The 26,751-nt window shown below is 48.6% G+C and overlaps 1 protein-coding gene across 1 annotated transcript in view; it reads left to right on the top strand.

Moving 5' to 3' along the window:
* LOC135399299 (otoferlin-like) overlaps positions 1-26,751 on the top strand; it is a 266,111-nt gene that overhangs the window by 189,050 nt on the left and 50,310 nt on the right. The window contains exons 4-7 of the mRNA XM_064631146.1: positions 19,688-19,787; positions 21,183-21,460; positions 23,485-23,600; positions 26,092-26,245. Of these exons, the coding sequence (XP_064487216.1) occupies positions 19,688-19,787; positions 21,183-21,460; positions 23,485-23,600; positions 26,092-26,245 (648 nt within the window). The remainder of the gene's footprint in view (positions 1-19,687; positions 19,788-21,182; positions 21,461-23,484; positions 23,601-26,091; positions 26,246-26,751) is intronic.

Raw genomic sequence — 26,751 nt, 5'->3', positions numbered from 1 at the left:
TTCGTGTTGCAGAGGCGAGCGCAAATGGCAATACATTATTACATAAAACGCACACAACCTTGAGGAACATGAGTGTACAGTAACGCAGGAGACACTACATTACTGCGTTATCAGCGTTGGAGGCGCTCTGGGACGAGTTTGTGAGGTACTGCATTGCGCTGGTGACGGTATGTGAACCTGCATGTGGGATCCTGGGAACAAAAATGAGAGTAACATTTACGGAACCATTCAAATCCGTACAAAGCACAAGGTACAAAGCAGCATAAATGCGGGAAGGCGTTCACTCCGCGATTGAGTCTTAGAATATCGTAAGAATACAACAAGTAGGAAGCTGCGAATTATATATCTCGATGGATATGTCCGCAGCTCGCAAAATGCACGCCGGTGTATTGACTTGGCGACCAAGTAAGAGCAGAAAAGTAGCAAGCGTAAGTGGCGTTCATATGCAGGACCGCAAAACGCTTGCCATAATCACAACAAACATGCGCTAAGAGCTCTTGCTATCAAAATAACGCACGTACCTAGCACAAAATGTACACTTACCCAGTGTATGAAGTGTGTGAATTAGGGCTGCGGTGGTGACGTTCGTTTTCGGTTATATATTCTTTGCAATCTTCGCACTCACTATACACTTTCCCCTGAGAACACCGAAAATATCCTTGTTTGCTAGCGATATCTAGCTTTTCCGTTGTTCATTACGATACTATGATAAACGCGAGGAAAACCACTGATTAAAACAGATTACACTTGTTAACGGACGGACGACGAGCGTTAAGCGTTTCAAGGAAACCGCTCTCAGTGTGGATAGACCTAGACCAGGCTCGGCTACGCAGCGAAATCGGAAATCTTGGTGGTTGCGGCATTGACAATGGTTTTCCGCCCTTTAGAAAGAAACATACTATCAGTATTCCAGACTGCGAACTTATAATCTGTGTTCATACAGCATTGATAACATGTAGTCGACGTATAAATGACGCTGAAACAGAAAAAAAATAACAGCGTAAATTCGCAACTGTCGTCTCGAATGGGAGGCTGAAACGCGGCATTATGCTGAAAAACAGAAGGAAAACAAACGATAAGAAACTAACAAAGAAATTATCGTTGGAGATTTCGCTTAGAAGTTACAGTGTCGGAGTAGAGGGTACATTTATAGGTTACAACAAGCTGTTTTTGTTTTTTCCGAGATGTAACTTCTATTCGTGTTGTAAAGACATGACTTTGGTCGCTTTTAACCTCTAAATATAAGTTACAGTGGTGTAACCTATAGGAAATCTCGAAATCTACGTCTATATAGAAGTTACACGTTTCTAAAAGTTACAATAAAAGGTACGGGTTTAAGAGTGTACTGGCGACTGTGAACCTCATTTTTACGATCGCTTAGAACCGATTTACGGACTAATGCCCTAGTCAGACGGCAAACCTAAGTCCGTTAGCGGAACGGCCGTTACTTCACCTGTAGTCCAATCATCATTTGGAATGACATCGTTCGCTGCCCTGATTTGTTGAAAACAGGAGGCGTACGCCTTTTTTGTGGCAATTATGAAGAGCATAATTGTAATAAAAAAAGGTGTACGCCTCCCATCTTCAACAAATCAGGGCAGAGAACGATGTCATTCCAAATGATGATTGGACTACAGGTGAAGTAACGGCCGTTCCGCTAACGGACTTAGGTTTGCCGTCTGACTACACTGTTAAAACAGAACTTCACCACATAGCACGCTGATAGCCAACTATCATTCCGAATGATATCACTCTGTGCATCGATTTGTTGAAAATGGGAGGAGGCGCCTATCTGGGTCAGATTATCTTGTCCCAGATAGGCGCCTCCCCCCTGTTTTGAACAAATCATGACACAGAATGATATCATTCGGAATGATGGTTGGCTAGGAGCGTGCTTTGTGGTGAAGTTCTGTTATAACAGTGTAGGGTATAAAGACTCAGGAAGAAATATGCATTTTTTTTTCCTGATGATCCTGTCCCTGTTCATGATCATACTTGTTTGTGCGCGTAAAACTTCGATTTACGCGCGGCTGCCCTTGATCAGCCTTACCTTGCTAAATTGTGACTTACACCACCGCTGTCACACGCGCTAATTTAGTGTCATTTTCGTGAAGCGCACCGTTCAACCATGCGAATGTCCCTTTCACTTACATGCTTGCTACACGTCTTAAGTACATGTCACTTAAGCAGTGATGGCAGTTACGATAGATAAAGGGTAAACGGCGGCAACATTTTTAGGCGTGCGCCGCAGTACTTTCCTCAGCATGTTTTTCTTTGATTTAGAAACACCTCCTGCAAAATATTAAACAAACTGGCCTCAAACACGTGCCACAAGAAAAATGGTCGCCGCCGAATCGCCGAGACCGCGAAGTTGTCACAGAGTAATGACATGTAGTTTCGGCACAATGTCACACTGTACTAAATTAAGGTAAACACCTCGTTGAAAATACTTGTTTAAAAATATTGTGGTTGTCGGGGTCCCTCGCTTTTTCTCAATATTTTTACCTGTACCACAAAGCCTGCCGTCGGGGCTACACACTCGGTCAGCCGAAGAGAAGTAAAGTGAGTTTGGAGAGCTCACTAAATCGTTAGTGCACTTTCTGCCGAGCGTCACTAAAAGATGTCGTGCGACAGCACACGAATCACTAAGTGCAAGTGTCACAATAGTTGAAAGTGACATTAAAACAGTCCGTCTGACAGGGGTTGGGTAAGGTGGTCTATGTTGAAGACAGTTGGACTATTTTGTTAATATCAGTCAGAATAATCGCCTAAATCGTACCTTAATTCGTTACCTGAATCCCCAGACCTTCGTAAAATGATCCACAAATTACTGTGGTGCTAAACCAGATATTTATTTCGTACGAGCCAAAAATGACAGGCTATATATTTTCATCAACTTACCCCACCCTATGGGTAAGTTGAGGACATCAAAAAATTAATGCCGGGTTTAAATTTTGTCTTTTGTTTGGGCCAGCCGAAACGGTCAGCCACGAGTAGTGCACATGGAAACACAGGGCAGTGACACCGCATCATAACGGTGAGGTCATATTCTATTGGCCGAGGAGCAGAAATGAGCAAACTGGAAGTCAATGCTCGCGAAAGTTACAGGTGGGACAAAAAAAGGCCCCTCTTACCTCGACCACATCTGCAAAACAGCATCTCACGTCTTTCCAAAAAGTCATGTGCAGAACATCTACACGTTACTTCCAAGCCCAGACAACGGCTGTGCTCACCCTGGTGTCAGAGACAAAAAAAATATATATATATTGCTAAGGAAGTGCCACGCGAAAAACCCAAACTGTCCTCAACTTGCCCTCGTCTTCAAGTACCCCCACTTTACCCTATAACCTTGGTTCGAGACGGACTTTACTCGCGACAAGGGAAATATTAAAAGCGCACGGCTTTTTTTCTTTTCTTTTTTGTCCAACAAGAGTCGTGTTCACCCTGGGCTCATTGCTAATGCTGATTCCGTTTATAGCGTTGAAATAACCATTTTTTGACGTACAATTTGGAAATGTGGCAATTATTTACTTACTTCTGTTTAGCTTGATAAATAACGACTGTAGAGGCTTACAAATGGTGGTTAAAAGCTAAAAATACTACGACAACAGCCTGTGGGCCACGGTATAGTCAGACCCTCCTATAGTAGTAGGACGCGCTAGCGACGGTACGGACGATCAAGAAATCAATGCAGAGATCTTGCAGACCTGCTCTGCCGTTATCGTAAGGGTTCGGTGCAGGTGTCCGCCACGGCGACAGTCGCCCGTCCTCTTATTCGACCGAGCCGACCAGATATCCCATCTCTAGTCGTCAGCCCCTTTGACGACAATTTCAGATAGTCTGGGGAGTACACATTATATGTCTAATGGAATAACCTACTCCGGCACTTAGCTATACAGCACTCCAGCTAGCACCTATCTGTCGCCTTTACGTGGTGAACTTTGGAATGATGTTGCTTTGAGAACTCTGGTGGTGACTACGCATAGTGTCCATCGTGTGCATGTAACAGTGAACCATGCACGTCTGTGGCTTAGTATGCGAGTCCACGCTTGAAGTATGTGGTTTCTCTAAAATACATACAGGGTGTTTCAAAAAACGTGTCATTCGGACTTCATAAAAAAACGGTGCGACGGAAAAATACTAGGTAAACGGCATTTGTTTGGCAACCGAATTTGCCATCTTGCAAAAATATTTTCATTTGATTTTAATTAAAATAAATTGAATTTCTTTAATTGAACTCCAAAATTTCCCAAGTCATCCTAACGTTTTTTTTTTACAGAATTAGAGAGCCCGTAGCGAACTTAGTCAGATCCACCAAGAAATCCGCTCGATATTGCAAATGGAACTGCCCAAAAAAAGACCCGAAATTGAGGCTTCAAAGTTTCGGGTATTCATCGGCGCACGAAATCAGACGCAAAGATTCGTGGAGAGGAGGACTTGCTCCTGCCCCCATGAAAGATAGAAGGTCGAAAAAAAACAGGGCGGGAAAAAAGAGGCGGAATCATTTTTGTTTGCCGCTTATCAACGTATGGTGGAATGTCACCCGCCTTGTTATCGGCACGTCTTGTGCTGCACGCCGGTCCGGCGATAAACTGTTCTAGCTTGATGGGGGCAGGAACATGTCCTGCCCTCCGCGCATCTTTGCGACCGATTTGGTGCGCTGTTGAATACCCGCAACTCTGAAGCCTCAACTTCGGGACTTTTTTTGGGCAGTTCCCTTTGCAATATCGAGGGGATTTCTTGGTGGTTCTGACTAAGTTCGCTACGGGCTCTCTAATTCTGTAAAAAAAAACGTGAGGTTGACTTGGGAAATTTTGAAGTTCAATTAAAGAAATTCAATTTCTTTTAATTAAAATCAAATGAAAATATTTCTGCAAGATGGCAAATTCAGTTGCCACACAAGTGCCGTTTACCCCGTATTTTTCCGTCGCCCCGTTATTTTATAAAGTCCGAATGACACGTTGAAACACCCTGAATATTGTCCTGCTTGCCAGAGCTCACCTCAGCTGAATAACAGACGGGGTGAGTTCCTCACACAGAATTCAACGGTGTAACTTCTACTTGATACCACCAAGGACCCTATTGGCCCATCCTACAGTTGGCGATACAAGGACCCTATTCTCGTCAAAGTAATCGACCTCGATTACTTTGTGTCTCGCCTGTCATTGGTCGTTATGCGAAGAAGGCGTGAAGAAAGATGAATGTCACGCGCCCTCAACCAATAGTCGAGCTCTTGATCCTGCAATAAAGTAAATAAAGCATGAAGAGTGCAGGGGGGGGGGGGGGTACATGTTTATTCACACAAAAGGAGACGTCAGCCAGGCAAGTGCCGGCTTGCTACTCCTTAAAAAAAAGAAAAAAATAGGTGCGGGAGAAGCCGCGATGGCAACGATGTGCTGCGGGCGGTGAGGCTTGCCGCCTGTGCTTCAGAGGGCGGGCATCATTTCGGTGGCCTTGAGGTACTCGAAGAGTGCCTTGGTAACGTCCCGTTGCCCAGGGCGCGGGACAGGCCCGAGGAGTCTAGCGAGCGAGAGGGGGTGCTGGCCCAAGGCTTGAAGGCGTTGGGCGAGGGCGGCGCGGGGCGCCGAGAACGTCGGGCACGTTAGCAGGAGGTGGGCTACGTCAGCGATGGCGCCGCAGGCATCGCAGTTTGCGTTGCCGCGTCTGCCCATCTTGTGCAGGAGTGACGGAGTGTAGGCGACGTTAAGGCGGAGGCGATGAAGGAGGGTTTTCGTCGGCCCTGGTAAGGTGTTGGGTGGGGTAAAGTTGCATCGCGGGGTCGATGGCTCGGAGAAAGGTGTTGCATCGAATAGCGTCTGCAATGAAGTGGCGGGTTTCAGAGGCAGACCATCGACGGATTTGAAGGAGGCAAGCTGATGCCGTGAGCGGTTAGGTTTGCGATGGGGCTGTCACAGCTATGCGTGCGCCTTGCAGCAGCGTCGGCACGGGTATCCCCTGGGAGGCCTATGTTGCTGGGAACCCACTGGAGCCAGACGGTATGACCTGAGGCGAGAACGGAGTTGTATAACGAGATGGTCATTGCGTGAAGGTCGTTGATCGTCTGGGATCCGTGTGAGCGGATGACCTCTAACGCTGCCTTACTATCTGTAAAGATGAACCAGTTTCCCTGTGGCGAGATGGAAATGTGCTCAAGCGCCGCGTACACGGCAAAGAGTTCAGCCTACGTGGATGACGTCTCGTTTGCAAGTTTAAAGGTGCGCTCGATGTCCTCGTGGGGCACATAAAATGCTGCGCTCGCTCTGTCAGGTACGACCGACCCGTCGGTGTAAACAGCTAGCCGCTGGTCATGTAGCGTGGAGAGGTGCTCCAGGCATAGCTGGGCGTCCTCACTCATGAGGACCCTCATGAGTGAGGACGCCCAGCTATGCCTGGAGCACCTCATCGTCGTGAGGTGAGGGTGAGTGAGGCCAGACCACGCTGAATGTTCCTCACGAAGACAGTCGTGAGGCATTGTCCCTCATGAGGCCCACCGTGAGGGCCCTCATGAGGCCAGTCGTCGTGAGGCCATCAATACGTGAGGGTACAACGTATTCCGTGAGGAAGCTCACGGATGAGGCCGTGAGGCCTTTCGTGAGGGACCTCACGGATGAGGGTTCGATGATGGGTTCGGGCTCCTCTTTGCTGATGCCAAACACTCACGTTAAACCTCACTGTGACAGTAACAACTGTTACCGAATTTATCCAAGCACCGCACGAAACCCTATAAACAGTTTAATGCCGCGCAGTATCATTGGTACCAACTACTGACACAGTAGTTCAACGCCGACGTGTCATGTGAACATCACGGAAAGTTCTTTTGAGGCTCATGTGCCTACTAGTGACTTGTAGACACGTCAGGCCATAACGGTATTCACGAGGCGAGGGCTCGTGAGGATGAGGGGTCGTGAGGCCATGAGGGTCCTCATGAGAAGAAGGTGCGTGAGGATGAGGACTCGTGAGGCCATGTGGGTCCTCATTAGGCGAAAGTACGTGAGGCGCCGTGAGGATATGAGGGCCCTCATGAGGTGAGGACACGTGAGAATGAGGACCTCATGAGGTGAAGATACACGAGGCCATAAGGGTTGTGAATAGCCTCATGAGGTGAAGGCATGTGAGGATGAGGATGGTGAGGCCTCTCGGGATCCCGATGCCCTGAGGTGAGGTTTGTGAGGGCTAAATTTAAAATGGAATGTGAGGGTGAGGGTGACTGAGGTTTAGTTACTGGTGAGGAAAATTTGGTGAGGGTGAGTGAGGCCAACAAAGTCTGCGCTTCGTGAGGTGAGGATGAGTGAGGCCGCAGGAAAATGCCCACCTATGGCCCCAGGGCAAGCTGATGTGCGACAACGGAAGGGGTGTCATTCTTTCGCCCAAGGCCGAGGATAGTGGAGCGCACGAAGGGCCGGTCAAGGGCCCACAAAGGAGGGGCAAAGGACACGGTAGAAGAGGGTTGGGGCACAACCACCGCAGGCGGTCGACAGCGCCACCAAAGGCAGAGTCGGGGCAGTCACTTCCTATGAGTCGGAGATAGGTTTCCGCGTTAGGATCCGCGTGTAGACTCGAAGGGTCTCCCTGTCACGCAGGATGTTTGCAGGTGGTTCACGTGCCTCTGCAAGGACTGAGTATGTTTCGGTCGTCTTAGGCAAGCCCAGACACACTCGAAGGCTGCGGGCCTGGATATTGAGGAGCTCAAGCTCGCCAGTCCTACTCAGGCCGTGCAACAACGGGAGGCTGTAGCGCAGCAGGCCTAACACGAGAGAGTGGTGTACTCGGCGCAGGTCGTCACAAGACGGACCCCACCACAGTCCAGAGACCCGTCGCAGGACGTTCGCAAAGTTGGACGTCTTGGACAAGAGTGCCTTGATGTGGTGGGACCATGAAAGGCGTTTGTCAATGATTACGCCGAGATATTTGCAGTGCGGCACGAATTGGAGAGGGGTTCCAGAGACATGAAGAGAGTAGTGGGCGAATGACCGCCCGGTAAACGCCATACCGACTGTCTTGCTCGGGGAGACACGTAGTCCCCTATCGGCAAGGTATAACACGATGGTGTTGAGGGCGTCTTGTAGGCGATGTTGAATGGCGTTACGCCGCATGGCGGAGGTCCATATGCAAATGTCGTCAGCGTAAATTGTAATGTTGGTATGCTCAGACAAGTGCGTCGGGAGTGAAGCCATGATGAGGTTGAATAGGAGCGGACTTAACACACTGCCTTGCGGTACGCCGCGATGGACAGGGAACGGGGCTGTGTCACCTTGCGTGGTGCGAACAAATAGAGACCGATCCGACAGGAAGTCGCGGACACCGACACCCGACTCTTGCAGCGTTGGGACAACCGCGCTGTGGAGGACGCTGTCATAGGCTTTCATGACGTCCAGGAAAACAGCGGCTGTGAGTTGGCCTTCAGACTGTGCTTGTTGAACGCTAGACACGACATCAACCACGTTGTCGATGAACGATCTTCCCTGCCGAAAGCCCGCCATGGCTTCGGGGAAGTACCTCGTGGTTTCAAAGTACCAGCTCAACCGTGCGTGAATCATGCGCTCCATGATCTTCGCCACACAGCTAGTGAGGGCTATCGGCCGAAAGGAGTCTATGTCGTGAGGTGATTTTCCGGGTTTCAGGATGGGAACAACAACCGCCACCTTCAACTCCTGGGGCACAGCGCTAGCGCACCAAGACTCGTTGAGTATCCATAAAAGCAGCTGTCGTCCACGCAGCGGGAGGTTGTGGAGAGCCTTGTAGGTGACGAGATCTGCCCCGGGGGATGTGTGTATTGGTGAGCGACGCAAAGCCGATTCCAGTTCCATTAGCGAGAACGGTTGATCCAGAGAGGGCTCAGTTTGTGGTTCCGGGACAACCGGGATGTCACTGGCTGACGCTGAGCCGTCGGAGGGTTGGGACGTAAGTCTGCCGCAGTACTCCTCTGCCAGCTGTAATTCGGAGCGTCCTGTGGCTACAGAGAGTGATCGGAACGGGTCTCTCTGGGTAACAGGTTCGGCTAGTCCTCTGAGTACCATCCATATTCGGGACAGAGGTGTTCGCGGAGATAGGGAGGAAGCAAAGTTCCTCCAGTGATTTCTGGCCAATTTACAGATGTGTCTATGGACGGCTTTTTGTATCCGTCGCGCTTCCAGCATATGGGCCAAGAGGTGCGTGCGACGGGCCCGCCTCTCTGCTCTCCGCCGGATCGCACGTAGTCTGGCGTACTCCGCGTCGACCGCTAAGAACTTGGTGGGAAGGTGAAAGACTCTCGTGGCACAGTGAGTGTGTGGCGCTGACCACCAAGCGGCAGAAGTCGCCGTGGCTGGCGTTCCCAAGTACGGGGTCTAGGAAGGTGGAATCAACGGCAGCCCTGTAGCGTTGCCAGTCGGTCCTCTTGACTGCGCGCTTGAGCTGTGTCCCAGGTGCTTCGCGTCCAGGTGAAGTGCCGCACAACCGAAGCAGACACAACCGTCAGGTCCAGGCACGACGATCGGTGTGGTGGCTGTACAAAGGTCGGGGAACCGTCGTTAAGGATGTGGAGGTTCCTCTCTTCGAACAGCGCAGCAAGCCGCTGCCCTCGCGAGTCGGACTGCACGCTGCCCCAGATGGTATGATGGGCGTTAAAGCCTCCACATAAGACATATGGCGTAGGAACACTGTCCAGGATGTTCTCCAGGTCGCTCACATCATATGGGACAGCGGATGGTATGTAGAGGGAGACAACTGTGAGGTCCCGGGAACCCACTGGAATCAAGCGGCAGACGTATTCCCCTGCGCTCGTTGCCACAATGTTCCTCTGCACAGCGGGTATGTCCGAGCGGATGAGGATGGCTGCCCGACTTTTTGTTCCGCTTGGTTGTGACACATATGTGATGTAATTCGACAGACGGAAATCCGCTCGGAGCCCGCATTCCGAGATGCACACGAGGGGGAACTTGTGCCGCCACGCAAACCCGCGAAAGTCTGATATTATGGATTGGAGGCCTCTTGAATTCCACTGGAAGATTGTTGTCGTCTAATACTGCACTATTGTTGGCACCGCCATTTCGCCGTCCAGGGAGCGATGCGGTCACACAGCCGGGGCTTAGCGCCCAACCGGCTCGGTTGGCAGTAAGGGGGCGATTGCGTTTTCAAGTTGTAGGATCGATTGGACTTCAGTGAGCGCCTTACACTCGGGGCGCGCAGAGACTATGGCCTTTAGTGCCACGAAAAGCAGCCTGATTTTAACTAATTGCATGTCAGCTGGGGCGCAGGACGATGAAGCGCGGCGGGTTACCTGGGAGTGGGTCGCTTCCGTGCAGCTCTTGGGTGCAGAGTTCGGTGGTGCTTGCGCACTGTCGTGAGGGGTGGGGGGTGGGGGTAGTGGTGGGAAGTGACTGTCCTTCCAGGCAAGAGTCTTCTCGGCGGCAGGTGTAGAGGCTGGTGGCCGCGACACAGATCTTCGGCGTCTTCGTCTGCGGTTCCTTCGGTGATCCTTCTCTAGGACTTGTTCCTTGGCCGTTCTATAGCTGCTGCTAGAACGCGAGCGCTCTCTGGCGATGCATCTTTGCAGTTGAATTTGGGACATTCGCTTGATGTCGCTGGGTGGTTCCCATGATAGTTGACACACAGGGGGGGGGGGTTATTTTGCGGGCAGGCAGTCAGCACAGTCATGGGACGCTCCGCAGGTTGCGCAAACCTTTCTCCGGCTGCGGCACGCAGCTACGTGGCCGTGCCTCAAACAATTGCGGCATTGTGGGGCGCGCGGTAGGTAGTCCTTGACTCGCATTCTCAGGGGATGGAAGCTGATGTCCTTCGGTCTGTGTGACCCGAGAAAAGTGAGTCTCACAGCTCCTGCATCTTTCCGTATTCGCCTTGCCGCAAGCACCGGAGGCTCAGACCTGATAGCCTCCTTTATCTGATCGTCAGAGAGCGAGGCATCGATATCCGTGATAACACCGTAGCACGAGTTGAGGGGGCGCGGTTCGTAGGCGCGGACGGGAACACTACAGATGCTGTCGAGCCTCAAGAGGGGCGCTTTTGCCGGTAGGGAAATGACTTCCACAGCAAGGATGTTCTTTGCATAGTTGGGTCGTATTTCCTTAATCCTTCCTGGTAGCTCAGAGGCAAGAAATTCGAAGAGCTTGAGATGATTCAGGTTTGCGAGTTTGGACGCCGGGTCCAGTGGCGCGAACAACACGGTAGTTCCCTCAAGTTTGGGAGGCCGTCCATGGCCTGGGTGGGCAGTCTTTCGTGCCCTTTTGGCAACATCTTGGAAGGGGCGTTCATCATCGTCAGCGTCAGAGGAGAAAAGCACGGGACTATCGCTCATCCGCTTCCGAAAGAGGATCGTACTGCCGCTAAGAGACGGATCAGTGTCGTCCGCACTGACCTTCTCCGTTGACGACCCATGATCTTCGTTCACGACCACTTCGATGAGCACGCAGCCCGTTCTGCTAGCGCAGCAGGGCAATGCCTGCTTATGTCCACCCTCGGAGCGGGAAATTCAGCAGTAGTAGAGGCAGAAACAGGGACTCTGGTAAGAATGACTACGGAGCAGAAAAATCCTACGTCTGCGCAGTTTCGTCGTCGTCGTCCAACCGAAGATTGCAGGATCAAATGCTCGACCATTGGTTGAGTGCGTGTGACATTCATCTCTGTTCTTCACGCCTTTTTACGTAACGAAAAAAATGACAGTCGAGACACAAAGTACTCGAGGTTGATTACTCACGAGAATAGGGCCCCACACTCTAAAAGATTGGGGGGGGGGGGGTAATGGCAGGATAAGGTCGCCGTTGTTGGCCACACAGAAGAGGGCGTCGGCACGACTATAGCAAAAAAAAAAAGAACGCAAAACAAAACAAAACACAAAGGAAGGACGGACGGATGAAGGATAGAGGAGGTTGAAGGATGGGGATGCGGTGGAGGTGCACGAGTTCATCGGGGAGAGTAGATCGGGGATCTAAAAGATTAACTTCATCGCATAGCACACTCCTAGCCAACCATAATCTCGGGTGACATCGTTGTCTGCCCTGATTTGTTGAAAACAGGAGACGTACGCCTTTTTCTGACATTTATGCTACTCCTAATTGTCACATCCCGTTTTCAACAAATCAGGGCATATAGCGATACCATTCGAGATGATGGTTGGCTAGTGGCGTGCTATGTGGTGAAGTTCATTTCTAAGAGAGCAGGACACCCTCCCTGGATATACATACCGTTTTCACCGCTTCCGGTTTGGTGACAAAACGTCATCCTGTTTCACAACAAACGCTCTCTGCGCCAACGACTGTGCCGATTAGTACCGTTATCGCTTCTGATTTGAGGAGAGAGAGTGTCGTATACGCCTTTTGGTGGCAATTCAAATTGCCCCAAAAAGGCGTACACCTCCCGTTTTCAACAAATCGGGAATGCGAAAGATATAATTCTGCATGGCAGCTGGTTCCGAGCGTCCTTAGCCGCAGAAGGACCGGAAGTCTTCGTGGCACCGGAAGTTGTGTCGGGAGCTTGTTTATGTTTACCCGAGCATTTCATATATTACATGTGGCAACTGTACGTTCTCCCCTTATCTTTCACTCTTGCTCGTCCATTTCATTATTACACGAACAGCTTTTGCCCCTTTATGGCTTTCCTTATGCAAAGAACCGTCTTGCAAGACACTTTCCCATCTGCCACTGACTTCTGTGAGAATGCTAAAAGTAAACAGTGCTCGACGTGGCGTGCAACCCGGACATCCGAATGCAGGTGATAGCAGCAGCGACACCAGAGCACAGGCTGATTCATTTACGGCTCCACTCAATGCATTAATTTGTGACCTCATTTAGTAACCCTTTACGTGTCCTGTTATCGTAGGGTACGTGGAAATGTTTTCCGTATTTTTTCACTCGTTTGCTCCCATGTAGTCTGCGGTGCAACACGTACGGGGCAGTACGCGGTCACGCTGTTGTGCGCGTTAGCCCACATGCCTGGGTGCGTGCAGCCCATTTATGGAACTGATGATTGGATTCCCGTCGCCTGCACCTGCGCATTTGATGGAAGATTGCAAAGGAAATAAGCCGCCGTAGAGTGTAGACAGTGTTCGTCGCCCGTTTGTGTGCGCATACTTGTGAAGCAGCTTGGTTACCTTGTATTTTAAAAGGAATGTTCGCCCCATAATGTAATTGCAATAATATACAGGGTGTTCCAGAAGACGTGTCATTGAACTATAATAAAAGAAACTACGCCACCTAGAATCATGCGGTCAACGGAATTTGTTCTTATTTGGTTTTTGCCGCCTCCTGGTGTGAATGTCATGTAACGTAAGTTTCATTATGTAAATTTTTGCCAACTGAACTCGGACATTTGCCCAGTTAAGGTCACTTTTTCATCCCACCAATGTGAAGAGCGTGCCGAATGTACTCAATTTCATGAACTCATCCCATCGGAAAAGATAGCTGAACATCATGCTTTTCGGAGCACCCCGAGCATAGCGCGCGACGACTTTTTGAGCGCAATCGTTGTCAGTCCAACTAAAGGAGGTCGGAAACCTAGCCCACACCGGGATAATAGAAAGAGATAACACAGACAAGGCTTATCGCATCCGACTTCCACTGGGATCATGCCTTCCCTCTCCCAATTTCAGGAACTGTCATTTTTTCTACTATCCCTCAGTGGGCTGGGTTTGCAACCTCCTTTCGTCGGACTGCTGAACGATTGCTCTGAAAAAGTCGTTGCGCGCTATGCTCGAGGTGCTCCGAAAAGCATGATGTTCTACTATTTTTACAATGGGATAGCTCCTCAATATCCGTGTCAGTTATCATGAACTTGTGTAAATTTAGCACGCTGTTCACTATGGTGGGATAAAAAAGTGACATTTACTTGGTAAATTCCCGAGTTCAGTTCGCAAACATTTACATAATCAAACTTACGCTAAAGGACATTCACATCATGAGGTGGAAAAATCCAAGTAAGAACAAATGCCGTTGACCGCTTGATCCTAGGTGGCGTAGCTTTTTAATTAAAATTCAATGACACGTTTTCTGGGACACCCTGTATATCTGGGGGCACAATAAGAGGGTACTCGTAGATCGACATGGCTCTCCGTGTGGGTCCGGAGAAGAAACCACGTTCGCCTCACCTGGAGATGTTCGCTGCTACACCCTTATTTGGGAGAGGGCCCAGTGAGGTCGCTTCACCGGCAATAGCGACGAGAGTGGGAAATTGGAGAGCTGCGCAGACATCTGACCTACTTGCTTAATGTGGCTTTTACACCGGCTTTCAAGCACCTCCTCGGTGTCGGCGCGTCCAGCCTCTGTTACACGTGTGGTGTGCGCGGTGACCTCCCGGTGACCTCATGCGCTTCAAAACGTCCTCCTGTTCTGCGGACAGTACGATCGCGAGCGCATCCTCATGGAAACTGCTCTCCAACGCGTCGATCAACGCCAGTTCGACTTAGCCAAAATTCTCGGGCCATGGTCGGACCCTCACATCTGATGCAAGGCCTACGAGCTGTTGCTAAGGTCCTCTCCAGCACTGGATTAATGGACGAACTCTAATAGGACACCTTTCCATCATCATCAACTTCTCATCCCTTCCACAAGTGCAATGGGGCAGTGTACCGCCATAACGGCGGAGAATGACCCACCACATCATCATCCCATTTATTGGTGTGTGTGTGTGTGTGTGACCTACTTGCATAGCGTACTGCCACCAGTATTCGCATATTCCTTTCAGAAAGTTGGGCGCGGAGGACAGGAGGATCAACGGGGATGTGTCAGGGGTATGGGGAAATAGGAGAGGTGACGGTAGCGGTCACAAAAGTGTAGAATAATTAAAAAGAACAAAAAGAAATCTGCGTTATAGAACCGTGTCGTCAGCACCGTTTCACCGGACGTTCATTCACCGACTCGCAAACACGCTTGGTGCACATACTCAGATAATCTCGGTTATCGCTTCGGGTGCTCCGAAGTACACGCAGGGTCTACTCGCACGTATCCGTGTTTTCTCTGCTGCGTTCACACATATATTTACTGCATTGTTCGTGACCAGGAAACTATATGAGCAAAGAAGCGAGAGGCAAGCAAGCTGATGGAAGGTAAACTTGCATGTATGTAACATTGCCTTGAGTATGAGGAGGAGACACGAAAACAAGAGGCACGAATGGGTGAACTCAATTAAGAAATTGGCTAGATAGAGGACCGAAAAGCTCAACGCACGCCAACTACTTCCTTTAGGCACGACCTATGAGGCAGATGATGCCGTCGGTGTTGACTAGATTATCGCTCAATCTAATATAGTGTGTCCCAGCTAGCTGGGAACAGATTCTTTATATATATATATATATATATATATATATATATATATATATCGCATATATCAATTGCAATATAGCATATGCTGAAGGCCACCCCTTAGGAGGGCACCAGAAAACTCCTAAGGCAATGTCTTAATTAACTTTCAACAGTTAAATTTTTAATTATAAAAGCTACGAAGTTGTCCCAATGAGAACATCTGATCCCTTCGGTCATCTGATACCGTTGCCGTTTTCGGAACAAAAATCCGTTCGATAGATCGTCCGCAAAAAAATCGTGAAGGAACATTCCGATAGCGTCACCTGATACATTTTGTTTTTGTTTTGTTTCCGCACGTTAAAGCTCACCTTCAACGTATGAGGCGGCACTGTGCTCTTTCAGCCTTTCACATTTTTGGGTGAAGGGAAGACGCGTCTCTGAAGATGCGCAATCAACAAAATAAAGAAAAAATGGTGTTCCTTCACGATTTTTTTGCGGACGATCTATCGAACGGATTTTTGTTATGAAAACGGCAACGGTATCAGGGGACCGAAGGGAACAGATGTTCTCAATTGGGACAACGCAGTAGCTTTTATAATTAAAAAGTTAATTGTCGAAAGTTAATTAAGACGTTGCCTTAGGGTTTGCTGGTGCCCTCCTTAGGAATGTCCCTCAGCATATGCCATATTGCAATTGATTGCATCTCGGAAAATGTGATATATAGGTTTTTAAAAAATCTGTTCGCAGCTAGCTGGGACACACTGTATGTTGAAGGGAGCTTCTTCGTGGATGTACGAGAAACATGGAGACAACAGATGATGAACAGGGCTTGCATTGGGTAGAACGTTGAGCAAAAGAGTAACAAGTAAACGCGCTGGTGTAATGAACTTGTATAGGTAATATTTCCTTGAGCGCTATACTGGTGTTCAACTTAAGAAGGAAACGATTGATTGATTGATTGATTTTTAAAAGAAAAATGGAGATGTTAGTCTCAAGCCACTCGGGACTGGCTACTCCAGGACGCGTTATTAAGAAAAGAAAGGGAAACTACACAAAACTCGACGCTTTGATTCGGACTGGAAACAGAATAAATGAGAACATCACCACCTAGCTTGGCACCAAAAGCGAAATTTCAATGCACAAAAACAAAGAGCGTCACAATGTGTCAGAGAGGTCCGTCGAGACGAGAAATTGCACAAGGGCGCGCATGGCAGGTATGAGCTGATTTGCTGGCCAGCACCCAAGAACCTTTTCGGTGGAGTATGGCCGAATATCCAGGCGGGACAGGGACGACACAAGGGTGCAACGGTGTGCACTGTACCTCGGGCAGTCTTTATGGTCCACGTCCTCAACTACATCACACAGACCGCAGTTGGGGGACGAGACCATGCCGAGCTTAAACAAAAGTCGTCCACTGTATGGCACGTTGAGGCGAAGCCTGTAGATGAGCGACGTTATGGGTCGAGGAAGCGCTGACGGCATATAAAAACGGAGATCTGGGTCCACCTTGCGCAGGAACGACGTCGAAGGGACACTTCTGCGCCAGTGTTCACTGCACAGACGTCTCATAAGAGTACCAATTGCTTGTTTCGCGTCCGCTTGGGTGAAATACGTAGTGTGCGTCGGTACGCCACGTTACGGTATGCCACATGAGCCCGTCTCGCAAGTAGGTCGGCAGCCTCATTCCCAGGGATGCCACAATGACCTGGGATCCACTGCAAGGTGATGTTATGTGTCTGTGTGACAGCACACGAATACTCGCTGAGGACGTCACACACCAGTGGAGCGAGGGAGCTCGAGCTCATGGTGCACTGTACAGCTTGGAGGGCGGTTTTAGAGTCACTGTATATGGTCCAGTGCATGGGTGGTTGACGGGACACAATGAAGGAAAGCGCAATAAGAATGGAATGGAGCTCGGCCGCAGCAGCCGACGTCGGGTGCGACAGCCTAGCGCTTCGTTCAATCGACAGCTCAGGGATTACGAATTCTCAGGTAGAGCCGGTCTGTGCCGATGAGCCATCAGTAAAGATTTTAATTCTGCCTTCATCGCGATGAAGCAGGCTCAGAGTGAGTTGGCGAAGAACAACAATTGTTGTAGCCGATTTTCTGGAAGTCAAGCCAGGGACATTGACATGCACAGGTGGTGCCTGAAGGGCCCATGGTGGGACTGCGGGTAGAACCAGTTTTTTGTGCTTTGGAATGAGGCTGCGGTGAGCTAAAACAGCTAAAACGAAATCTAGTCCATCTCCTTCATTCTCCGTTGGAGATAGGGAGACGCAACAGCGCGCCAGGAGAAATACTGCAGCGCCAGCGTAGTGTTATGTGACCAGTCTAAACAGTCAATACGGAAGCAGAGTGAGTATGATACATTACATTATTTGGCGGAGGAGCGACCGTGACCTCTCTGTGTCTAGCCATCCTATCTGCGGTGCAGTAATATTTTGAGAGCTGACGGACTAGATTTCTATTCTTTCTTAAATTGAACACGACTATAGGAGATGTTATCGATATAGAAAACATAATTTCCAGGGCGGTCCAGATGATAAATCGATAACGCGAACAGTCGACGAGATATGTCGTTTCCGCCTCAAGTGCTCTCTCGGGAAGTCAGCATCTCACTTCATGCGGATGACACGTTTTTCCGGGTTTCGGGAAGGATAGTGACTATAGTACTGCAACCCCCGGCATCAGCCCCATCTCATCATCGTATCTCTATTTGTGTGTGTGTGTGTACTGCAACCCCGACTGCGGAGAATCCCTTTGGAAGAAAAAAGGAAAATGTGTTTATCGAATTTCGTATTACGAAACGTCGCCTCCTGATTCGAAGGTTTCGGGTTCTAGCCAGCAAGTACGCGGGATGAACGTTCCTGAGACATGCCTTCCAGTATGAGGCTGTGTAGTGAGATTTCATTGTACGTTAATCCCCGGGAATTTAATTTCGTTTCATTTTTATTTGCCTTAAATATTCGGTTACAATACTTGAGCGGGACCGCCTAAGATCGGGGGCTTGTGACGCTGGGTCTGGCATCGGCAGCGGTCTACTATACACTTCGCTTTTACGAGAGGGGAGGGGGATATATTTATTAGACGAAAAGGGAAAAAAAACGGGGGAAAGGTCAGCCAAACGAGACGTCAAACGAGACGCCAAAATAAAATGAAAAAGAATTAGGAAATAAAGGATAAACTAACAAATGATGAAAGAAGGATGAGGTAGATTAAAGACAAAGATGACAAAAAGATAAGATGACTAAGAAACGGTGAAAGAATGATGAGATGGATCACAGAAGATGACTTTAAAAGGAAAGCATGAGGTTAATGCGTTGAAGGTGAGAGTGAGGCACAGAAGAATGAGATTGCACGACTGAGTTCACAGGCTTTTACAAGCACAAAGCCATTAGGAACATTGATTAAATGAAATGAAAAGATGCGCTAGGACAGTGCACGCAAGAACAGAAGGTAACTAAGGCTAACTAAACTAAACTAACTCAAAAGAAATTTCTAACACGCGAGAAATATAAGTGTTGCCGGTGAACGTTATGTATATTTATACTGTATGAAAGAACCCTGGAGGTATTCAAAGTTTCGGTTTCACGAATAGGTACAGGTGACGTCATTATACAAATGTGGCACTGTGAGAAGAGCATTGGTCTCCAACGGCACATGATTCTTCAGTGTCCGCGTTGTACGGAGAATTTGCTATGCAAGTAGGTCTGTCCAACTCCCCAGTTTCTCCATCTCCTCTATTGACCGTGGAGTGACCTCATGGATTCCCCTCTCCCAAATAAGGGCGCAACATTTCAAGATGAAGCGCACACGCTTCCTTCTGTGGACCCATGCTGGTCTACGGATACCCCGGTTCTCATTGCTGCCTTGTGATTAGACAGACACTTCGTTACGTGGTTTCTTTAAACTTTACCCTCTCCCTGCGCAGAGGCAAACTGTTGTAGCGTATAAGAGGCACCACATTTCGCCGAAAAGCAATGTAAAATTGAGGGACGCGAAGTCGCCGGTTTCCGTGTATTCCCAGGAGCGCCACCCTCGCGGAAGATTCTAGTGGAAGAAAAAGCGAAACCACTGCTCACGGAGCCGAAGCTCCGTCCCGTGTTATGTTGAGCATTCGTACGGTGCCGGAATATCGGAAGTGGCATACTGCGCAGTTAGCACACGACGGTGAGCAGACGACACCGTAAGCGTCTTTTCCTGTCGTCTGCTATGGAGTATCTTGTGGCTGGGTCGCAGGATACTCCCCACGGTTAGCAGTGCACGTGACAGCAGAAAACTATTACGCTTTACGCATCTTCCGCTGTAGTATTCTGGGGAATGTCGCTTTCTTTTGTCGGAGCCGACTCTTTTTCTTGATCAGTGTGTACCTGGTATTCACGTACGCAACTTGCTAGCCAAGCAGGAATTTGACGTTGTTCAGTGCAGTTATATTTCTGCCGTCTCCTTATCTGCAGGGTAATAGGACTGTACGGACTAGTACTGCAACAGCTCGTCGAAGACGGACATCTTACCATCTGCGATGCCATTGTCGACGAGAACAACATGCCTGTTGGGGTAAGAAGTGCCATTTCCGCGTCGTCACTCTATAACGGAACAATTACGCGCTTCCTTATACTCATTGTGAGGTCATCCCACAGTGTTTGGTACTTTAATGCAGTGAGGGGCAGGGAATAATTAGTTAAAGTACCAGGGAATAAAATATTCAAGCGCTCCTTATGGAAGGATAGCTCGAACGAAGGAGTAGGCGTTGTAGAAGTCAGACCCGCGTCGGTGCCTCTAAATGAGATCCACGTCCCGCGCTCGTAACAGATTTCTCCCGACCCTACGAACTGGAGTGAACTACGAACGGAGAGAAACTGATAAGAAGTGTAACGTATGCAGCATATCCCTGAGTTTGTGGCACGGTGGTTTGGGGTGAAACTTTAAGGGACGAACAAGGAAGCGTGCAACACGTGACAAGACGCAGACAAGGCAAAGCCGGCATGGGCCGAGAATGTGAATCGGTCTTTAGGGTCACAAGGTCTTCCTGCGCAGCCTGTCGAGCACTCGCTGTAACCTTCGTCAAGGTCGTGACCTGGATGTGTCTCCGCGTCTCAAAACCAGGGGCGGATCCAGACCCGCGGTTTGGAGGGGGGGGGGGGGGGGCGGTTCCTCTGTCGAAGCTCGTACACTCTTAGAAATGAACTTCACCACATAGCACAACCCCTAGCCAACCATCGTCCCGAATGACAACGTTCTCGCCCCTGATTTGTTGAAAACGGGAGGAGGAGCCTATTTTGTGCCATTATGCACGGCACAAAATAGGCTCCTCCCCCCGTTTTCAACAAATCAGGGGCGAGAACGTTGTCACTCGGGATGATGGTTGGCTAGGAGCGTGCTATGTGGTGAAGTTCATTTTTAAGAGTGTAGTGGAGGAGGGGAGAGAGGGAAATCCAATATATAAACTTACGTTTTCGGGGGAGGATGGCGATTGCCCTCCTCCGCCCCCCCTCGCCCCTGGATCTGCCACTGCTGAAGAGAGGGCAGTACAGAACTGAAGTGGAGGGCAGTACGATGAGTCTACCGCGAGTCCTCAGACCAGACAGCTCAGGGTTACGAGGCGCACGTGGTTTCTTTTGTGGACCTATGTGGTGAACCTTTGTTTTGAGAGTGTATAGGGTGGTCCTTGCTTTTATTGTCCTTGCAGCGTATTGCCCTCATTTTCTTTCACACACAGCAACAAGTTTATTTCAGTATTGTACTAAGAAAAATGTTTCCTTCCTTTTCTTTTTGTCTAGAGCAGTGCTTGTTTACAATTTATGCTCGATTCATCGTAGTGTACCCACTCCCCGCTGTAAGAGACTGTGCCCACGTAAATGAATCATTTGGACCTTAAGGTGCTATACCGCTTTACTGGCAGTGCGCTGCTCATATACTAACACACGTTACCTCCATCTCCAATCGTTCCAGGCCAAACTACGCTTCGAGGTGAGCTACACGGCACCAGACGGTTCCGTGGGCACGTGGCACGCACCCAGTTTCCCTTGCGGAGGCGGCCTAGATGGAAGCTTCGACGACGACCGGCAAGCGTTGCTGGACATTGAACAAAATATCGCTAACCTAGAAAGGCGGACGCGACCACGGAATGCGGAGCTCATACCTGGCCGTAACGTGTCGCAGATCATGCGTAGTGCGTCGCCATCTTCCATGTTCCACGACGAAAACGTGCAGTCGCCGGATCGGAAACGGTACGGAGAGCTTCTCCAATAACTGTAGGAAGGGAGTTGCCTCAAGCCACACTCTTAAAAATGAATTTCACCGCATAGCACGCTCCTAGCCAATCATTATCTCGAATGATATCGTTATCTGCCCTGATTTGTTGAAAACACGGGGCGTACGCCTTTTCTGTGACAATTATGAACAGCATAAGTGTCACAGAAATGGCGTACGCCCCCCGTTTTCAACAAATCAGGGCAGATAACGATATCATTCGAGATAATGATTGGCTAGGAGCGTGCTATGAGGTGAAGTTCATTTTTAAGAGTGCAGAAGCCGCCGATATTTCGAACAGAGACTGTTCTTCTTCTGGGCCAGAAGAAGAACAGTCTCTGTTCGAAATATCAGCGGCTTCTGTCCTGAGGCAACTCCCTTCCTACATCTCCACCGGTTCGCTGGATTTCTACCCATCTACGTTCTCCAATTACTGTACGCCGTATGAGAAAGAAAAAAAAAAGAAAGAAAAAAAGAAAGGAAGAATAAATTCGAGAGCAGTATTTACATGTTCTAGTCCTCTGGATGCAAATTAGTCCTCATTTTAATCTTCTCACCTTTTACTTATTTTACTCAGCAGCGCTCTTTAACTCTTGGCAGACACTCTTTACTTTACTACTGTTACTCTTTCTTTTTACTCCACGGTACTAGCATGTGAAAGGCACGCCTTTCGATCATGAGACGATTAAAACATTACTGGCGATGATGTAGACGGTAGAACAGTATATGGAGCTTTATGAATGCATGAACTGGTTTATTTCTAGAATAATTTCTGACGAGGGGTTGTCAAAAGGGGTTGTAAAAAAAAATGTCACTATAGTGTCCTAGTGGTCTCACAGCTCTCGGAGCAAAACAATTGGCATTGATGGCAGTATAAACAGCAAGAAGAATACTTAAACGCATTAACTCTAAATAAATTTCCTAGCTTAAATCAATGGGTCAACAGTACAATCGCTTGAAAAACTGAAAAGCCTGCACTCTTAAAAATGAACTTCACCGCATAGCACACTCCTAGCCAGCCATCATCGCGAATGATATCGTTATCTGCCCTGATTTGTTGAAAACGGGAGGCGCACGCCTTTTCTGTGACAATTATGAACAGCATAAATGTCACAGAAAAGGCGTACGCCTCCCGTTTTCAACAAATCAGGGCAGATAACGATATCATTCGAGATGATGGTTGGCTAGGAGCGTGCTATGCGGTGAAGTTCGTTTTTAAGACCATGGTCTTTTCAGCTTCGGGGTCTAAAAATTACTCGGGATCCGCTACTGCTGCAAATATATCGGATAGCTTCATACTAAATGCAAAGGACGATCGACAATTGAATAATTATCCAACATATGGTGATGAAGGACTTAACTGGAAATTTGATAACACTAAAATGTGGAGATGGTATCCTAAAGAAAGAACAAAGCGGTAGTTCTTGAGTGATAAGTTATTGTTTTTATTGAGCTTATCCTGCAACTGGAACATCCACGTCTTTGTCACTTCGGCTCGTGAAAGCGAGCAGAAGTATCACGTATCTGCGACTGGAAGCGTTGCAGTTATCCCACGCAACGGAAACGGGCAGAAAAAGAAATGGAAACACAAAATTATTGTGAACTATCTTTCCTTTGTTTCTGTTTCTTTTTTACTGTTTTCATAAGCGCGGTTTCGCATCCGCTTCGGAACGCGCGAACAGCGGAGACGCGGCGTCCGATGAGGTCAAAACGAGGATTCTCGCTGCATTCTTTTACCTTTCTCTTTTTATTTCTTCGTAATCTAGAACCATGGCAAGACAAGCAGCTCGCATTATGATAGGAGAAAACAAAATTATAGGGCTCCGACCTAAACTATGTCATCAAGGTACACTGCGGCATCAAGAAAAACTCAATGAGAAGCCAGTGGTCAATCTTCCGAGTAGTGCCTTTTCGCTCTCTCTCTCTCTCTCTCTCTATCTCCCTCTCTTTTGTTCTTGTTTTGCGAATAGCCTGATGATACAGGCTTGCATGATGTGCGCAGGTCTCTTCCGGCCACCATGAAGAGCCTGGCAAACATGATGCGGTTAGGGAAACAACGCTTCTCTGCGGACGAGGAAAAACTTTCCCTCAAAGCCGCGGATTACTGCTACGAATATGGTAAGGATAATCCTCCTTCTTCGTGTGAGCTCTCATTAAGCACATGCAAGGGCAGGCGTTGAGTGCACTTTCTTCCTGGATTAACTTCAAGCACTAGATTCAACTCAGACGTATAGGGTCGACGGAATATGATTGATCCCTTTTCTTGAGTGGCGCTGCTGGGAAGTTTTACAGTGGATCGTTTTGCGTACGCTACGCGTTTGACGTGTGACGAAGTGAAAACACGTCAACGGTATAACGTTTTGGTATAAAGGCCCCCCGGCCTCTTTCATTAGGTTCTCGATGCAAGCTTCAAGAAGCTGTCGTCTACAATTGCATCACACGACTTAGATAGCCGAATGGGATAATAGAGAGTTTTGGTACATCGTACGCTATCGCCTTTGCGTACGTAGGGAATAGCGTATGACAGTCGTTCCCAAACTTCGCCGCCCCGCGGTCCATAAAAATATAGACGACCTCGTCGCGACCCCCCCAGTTTCCCTCGCCGCGATGCCGGACGTCTTCCGATGTCAGCGCTAGAAGGTTAGCCGAACGGATACAATGACATTTTATTGGAGCTATATTCGCAGCGAGTTCTCTAGGCCAAAAAGTATTGCACAACGGCAGGAGCGCGCGACCATGAAAGCATAGCTCCCTCTCCCTAGCGTGCTTAGAGTGCGCCTGTTTCTTGGAGCATAGGCTCTCGAAACGATGACGATGCTTGACACCGCAACCCTCAGTCCAGGCTCGATCTTGAGCTGTGACCTGCTGTACTTTGTTTTGAGTATCGCCACAGCGGAGAGGCGAAGCTCGCATAAGTACATTGTCGCAAACGGAGGCAACATTTTCGTGGCTTTTCTCGTCAATAGCGGGTGTTCAGTGGCCAAACCTGCCCAAAATTCCGGAAGTGGTTATTGCGGAAACCGTAACCTCAAACTTCAATCTGAACTCGGGTCCATGAAGTGTGCTCTTCGTCTGCTGTACTAAAGCCCTCGGGAAGAGAATTCGTGCCAAATGGATCCCTGGTCCAGTCATATCTCTTGAACTGGATCTGCGGGAAGTACTTCTCAAACTGAAGCTTGAGAGCCGAGATATGTCCTTTAATATAACCGAGGACTTCAGATGTGTCACACGACTCTGCGCCATGCGCCACGTCTGCGCGGTACGCCGTGAAGGCGGGGACCCCTCGTTCGTGGATGCCGCGATAGACGCAGACGCTGTGGCCTTTCGTGGGAGTGAGTGTTGTTCTTACGACATAGATTTTGGCCCTCGTGCACAAGTCAAATCAGACGTGAAGGTGAGGCGAAGGCGTCGCCTATCCCGCATGCAAGCGCATTTATGAGAAACCTCCGGGTCTGCTGCCACGGGCTTCCTGGTAACGCGGAATACCGGGCACGGCATGGCATTTTTTTTTTTAATTTAAAGTTAGGGCCGCCTCGCGACCCCCTCGGAACATGTCGCGACCCAGCTGGGGGTCGCGACCCACAGTTTGGGAACCACCGGCGTATGATGTACTAAAACTCCCTAATAACTGAGAAGACACTATTAAACGAAGTGTATTAATATACTTTTTCATATTTGGCGTTATTTTGTGCTTTCACACACTTTGATCTTCGATCTTAACAAATGAATTGCTGAGGTCCCAGAAGTGGTCGATATAAGCCGAATCCTGCGACACGCTATTGCGAAAGCTTTTAGCGCAATCACCCTGTTCGTGAAAAATAACGTACGAAAAATTGGGCTGTTTGGTCCTGCATTAAAATCACTGAAAACTCCCGTTGCAGGGCAACGTTGCACTGCATTGGGGTTTTTAGCGATTTTTGTATACGCTTGCATGACATCATCGCGTACGCTACCACGCGCAATGGTGGCAGCCGTGTCCTACGGCGTACTTTTGCGTACTAACTGAACGCATTTCCCTTACGTTATTACTCCTACACTCTAAGAAAACATGGAGTACTTTTACTCCTTTTGGGGACTAAATGCATTGCCACAAAAAATAGTCCCTTTCGGAAGTAAGTGCACGGGAGTAAATTAATGTCACAGAGTGGAGACTGCATTTTACGCGCTGTTGTAAGAGTCGCAAGTGCATAATTCGTGTGCATGCATGAAAATACTTTGAAGCTAACCGTCAACCGTGATATATCGAGTGATATAAAATCTTGCGCCATACATAGGGCACAATTTGCGAAGAAAGATGCGCTAACTGTTTCTTACTCTCTGTGACCGTAAAATTACTACGTTGACTGAGTTATATAGCCTTATGCCCTTCAAATTGACCAAGGGCACATATTGACGAAGACTGTTGCATTCAGGAGATCATTCGCGAAGTTCAGTGACAATTTGCAGTCCTGGGGAGTAAATGTCGGGACTAAATGTCGGTCTAGGGGACTAAAATGGGGAGTAATTAGGGGGGCAGACTAGTGGAGTAGAAGCTGCAATTATTCCCCGTTTTACTCCTTTTTTTCTTACAGTGTATAACTAAAACTCTCCTCTTACCTCCCCGTGACAGGTTCAACGCAATCCCTGACGAGGAGAATGAGCGACAATGCGATATGCCTCATATCTGGGGGTGATGGTCCGGACCAGAATATCAGGATTACGGACGAGTCTTTCACAATGGAAACAGCTCCCTATTCAATCACCACACCGGTGGTGATCAGTAAGTAAGTTGTCCTTACTAATAAATTCTTACTCTTTTTGAACTCTTACTAAAACTCACTTCTAAACTTCATCGTCTCATTAAAAAGACAAACCCCCGAATTCATAGATATGACTTTGAAGCAGCATCTTGACTTGTGCAAGTCTGCGCCAAGACCTGCCCCCGCTCAAGACGGTTTGCGTCTTTCATGAGATTTTCCGCTGGCCTACTTCGTCAAGTCGCAGCCTGCTAACTTTCACTGCGTCTGGGAGCGAAATTTTCGCTTAAGTTTACACATAAAATTTGCTTTGCAACATAAAAACGCTACATTTCTTAGCGTCAGCACTTATAATAGGAGCCCCACCTGTCATCTTGCACCAGCGCTTATAGTCCCTGTAAACAAATTGATGACGCATCAGTTCATGTAAAGCCAAGCCAAGGTTCTGAGTGTCATGTGGCTTCCCGAAGCTGCCGTATTGGAGACCCCAGTGCCGGGGAGAAGAAAAAGGACGGACACAAGCAGCACCGACC

The sequence above is a fragment of the Ornithodoros turicata genome, chromosome 6 (assembly GCF_037126465.1).
Source record: "Ornithodoros turicata isolate Travis chromosome 6, ASM3712646v1, whole genome shotgun sequence".
Lineage (NCBI taxonomy): Eukaryota > Metazoa > Arthropoda > Arachnida > Ixodida > Argasidae > Ornithodoros > Ornithodoros turicata.
This window is presented reverse-complemented; position numbering and strand designations above follow the sequence as displayed.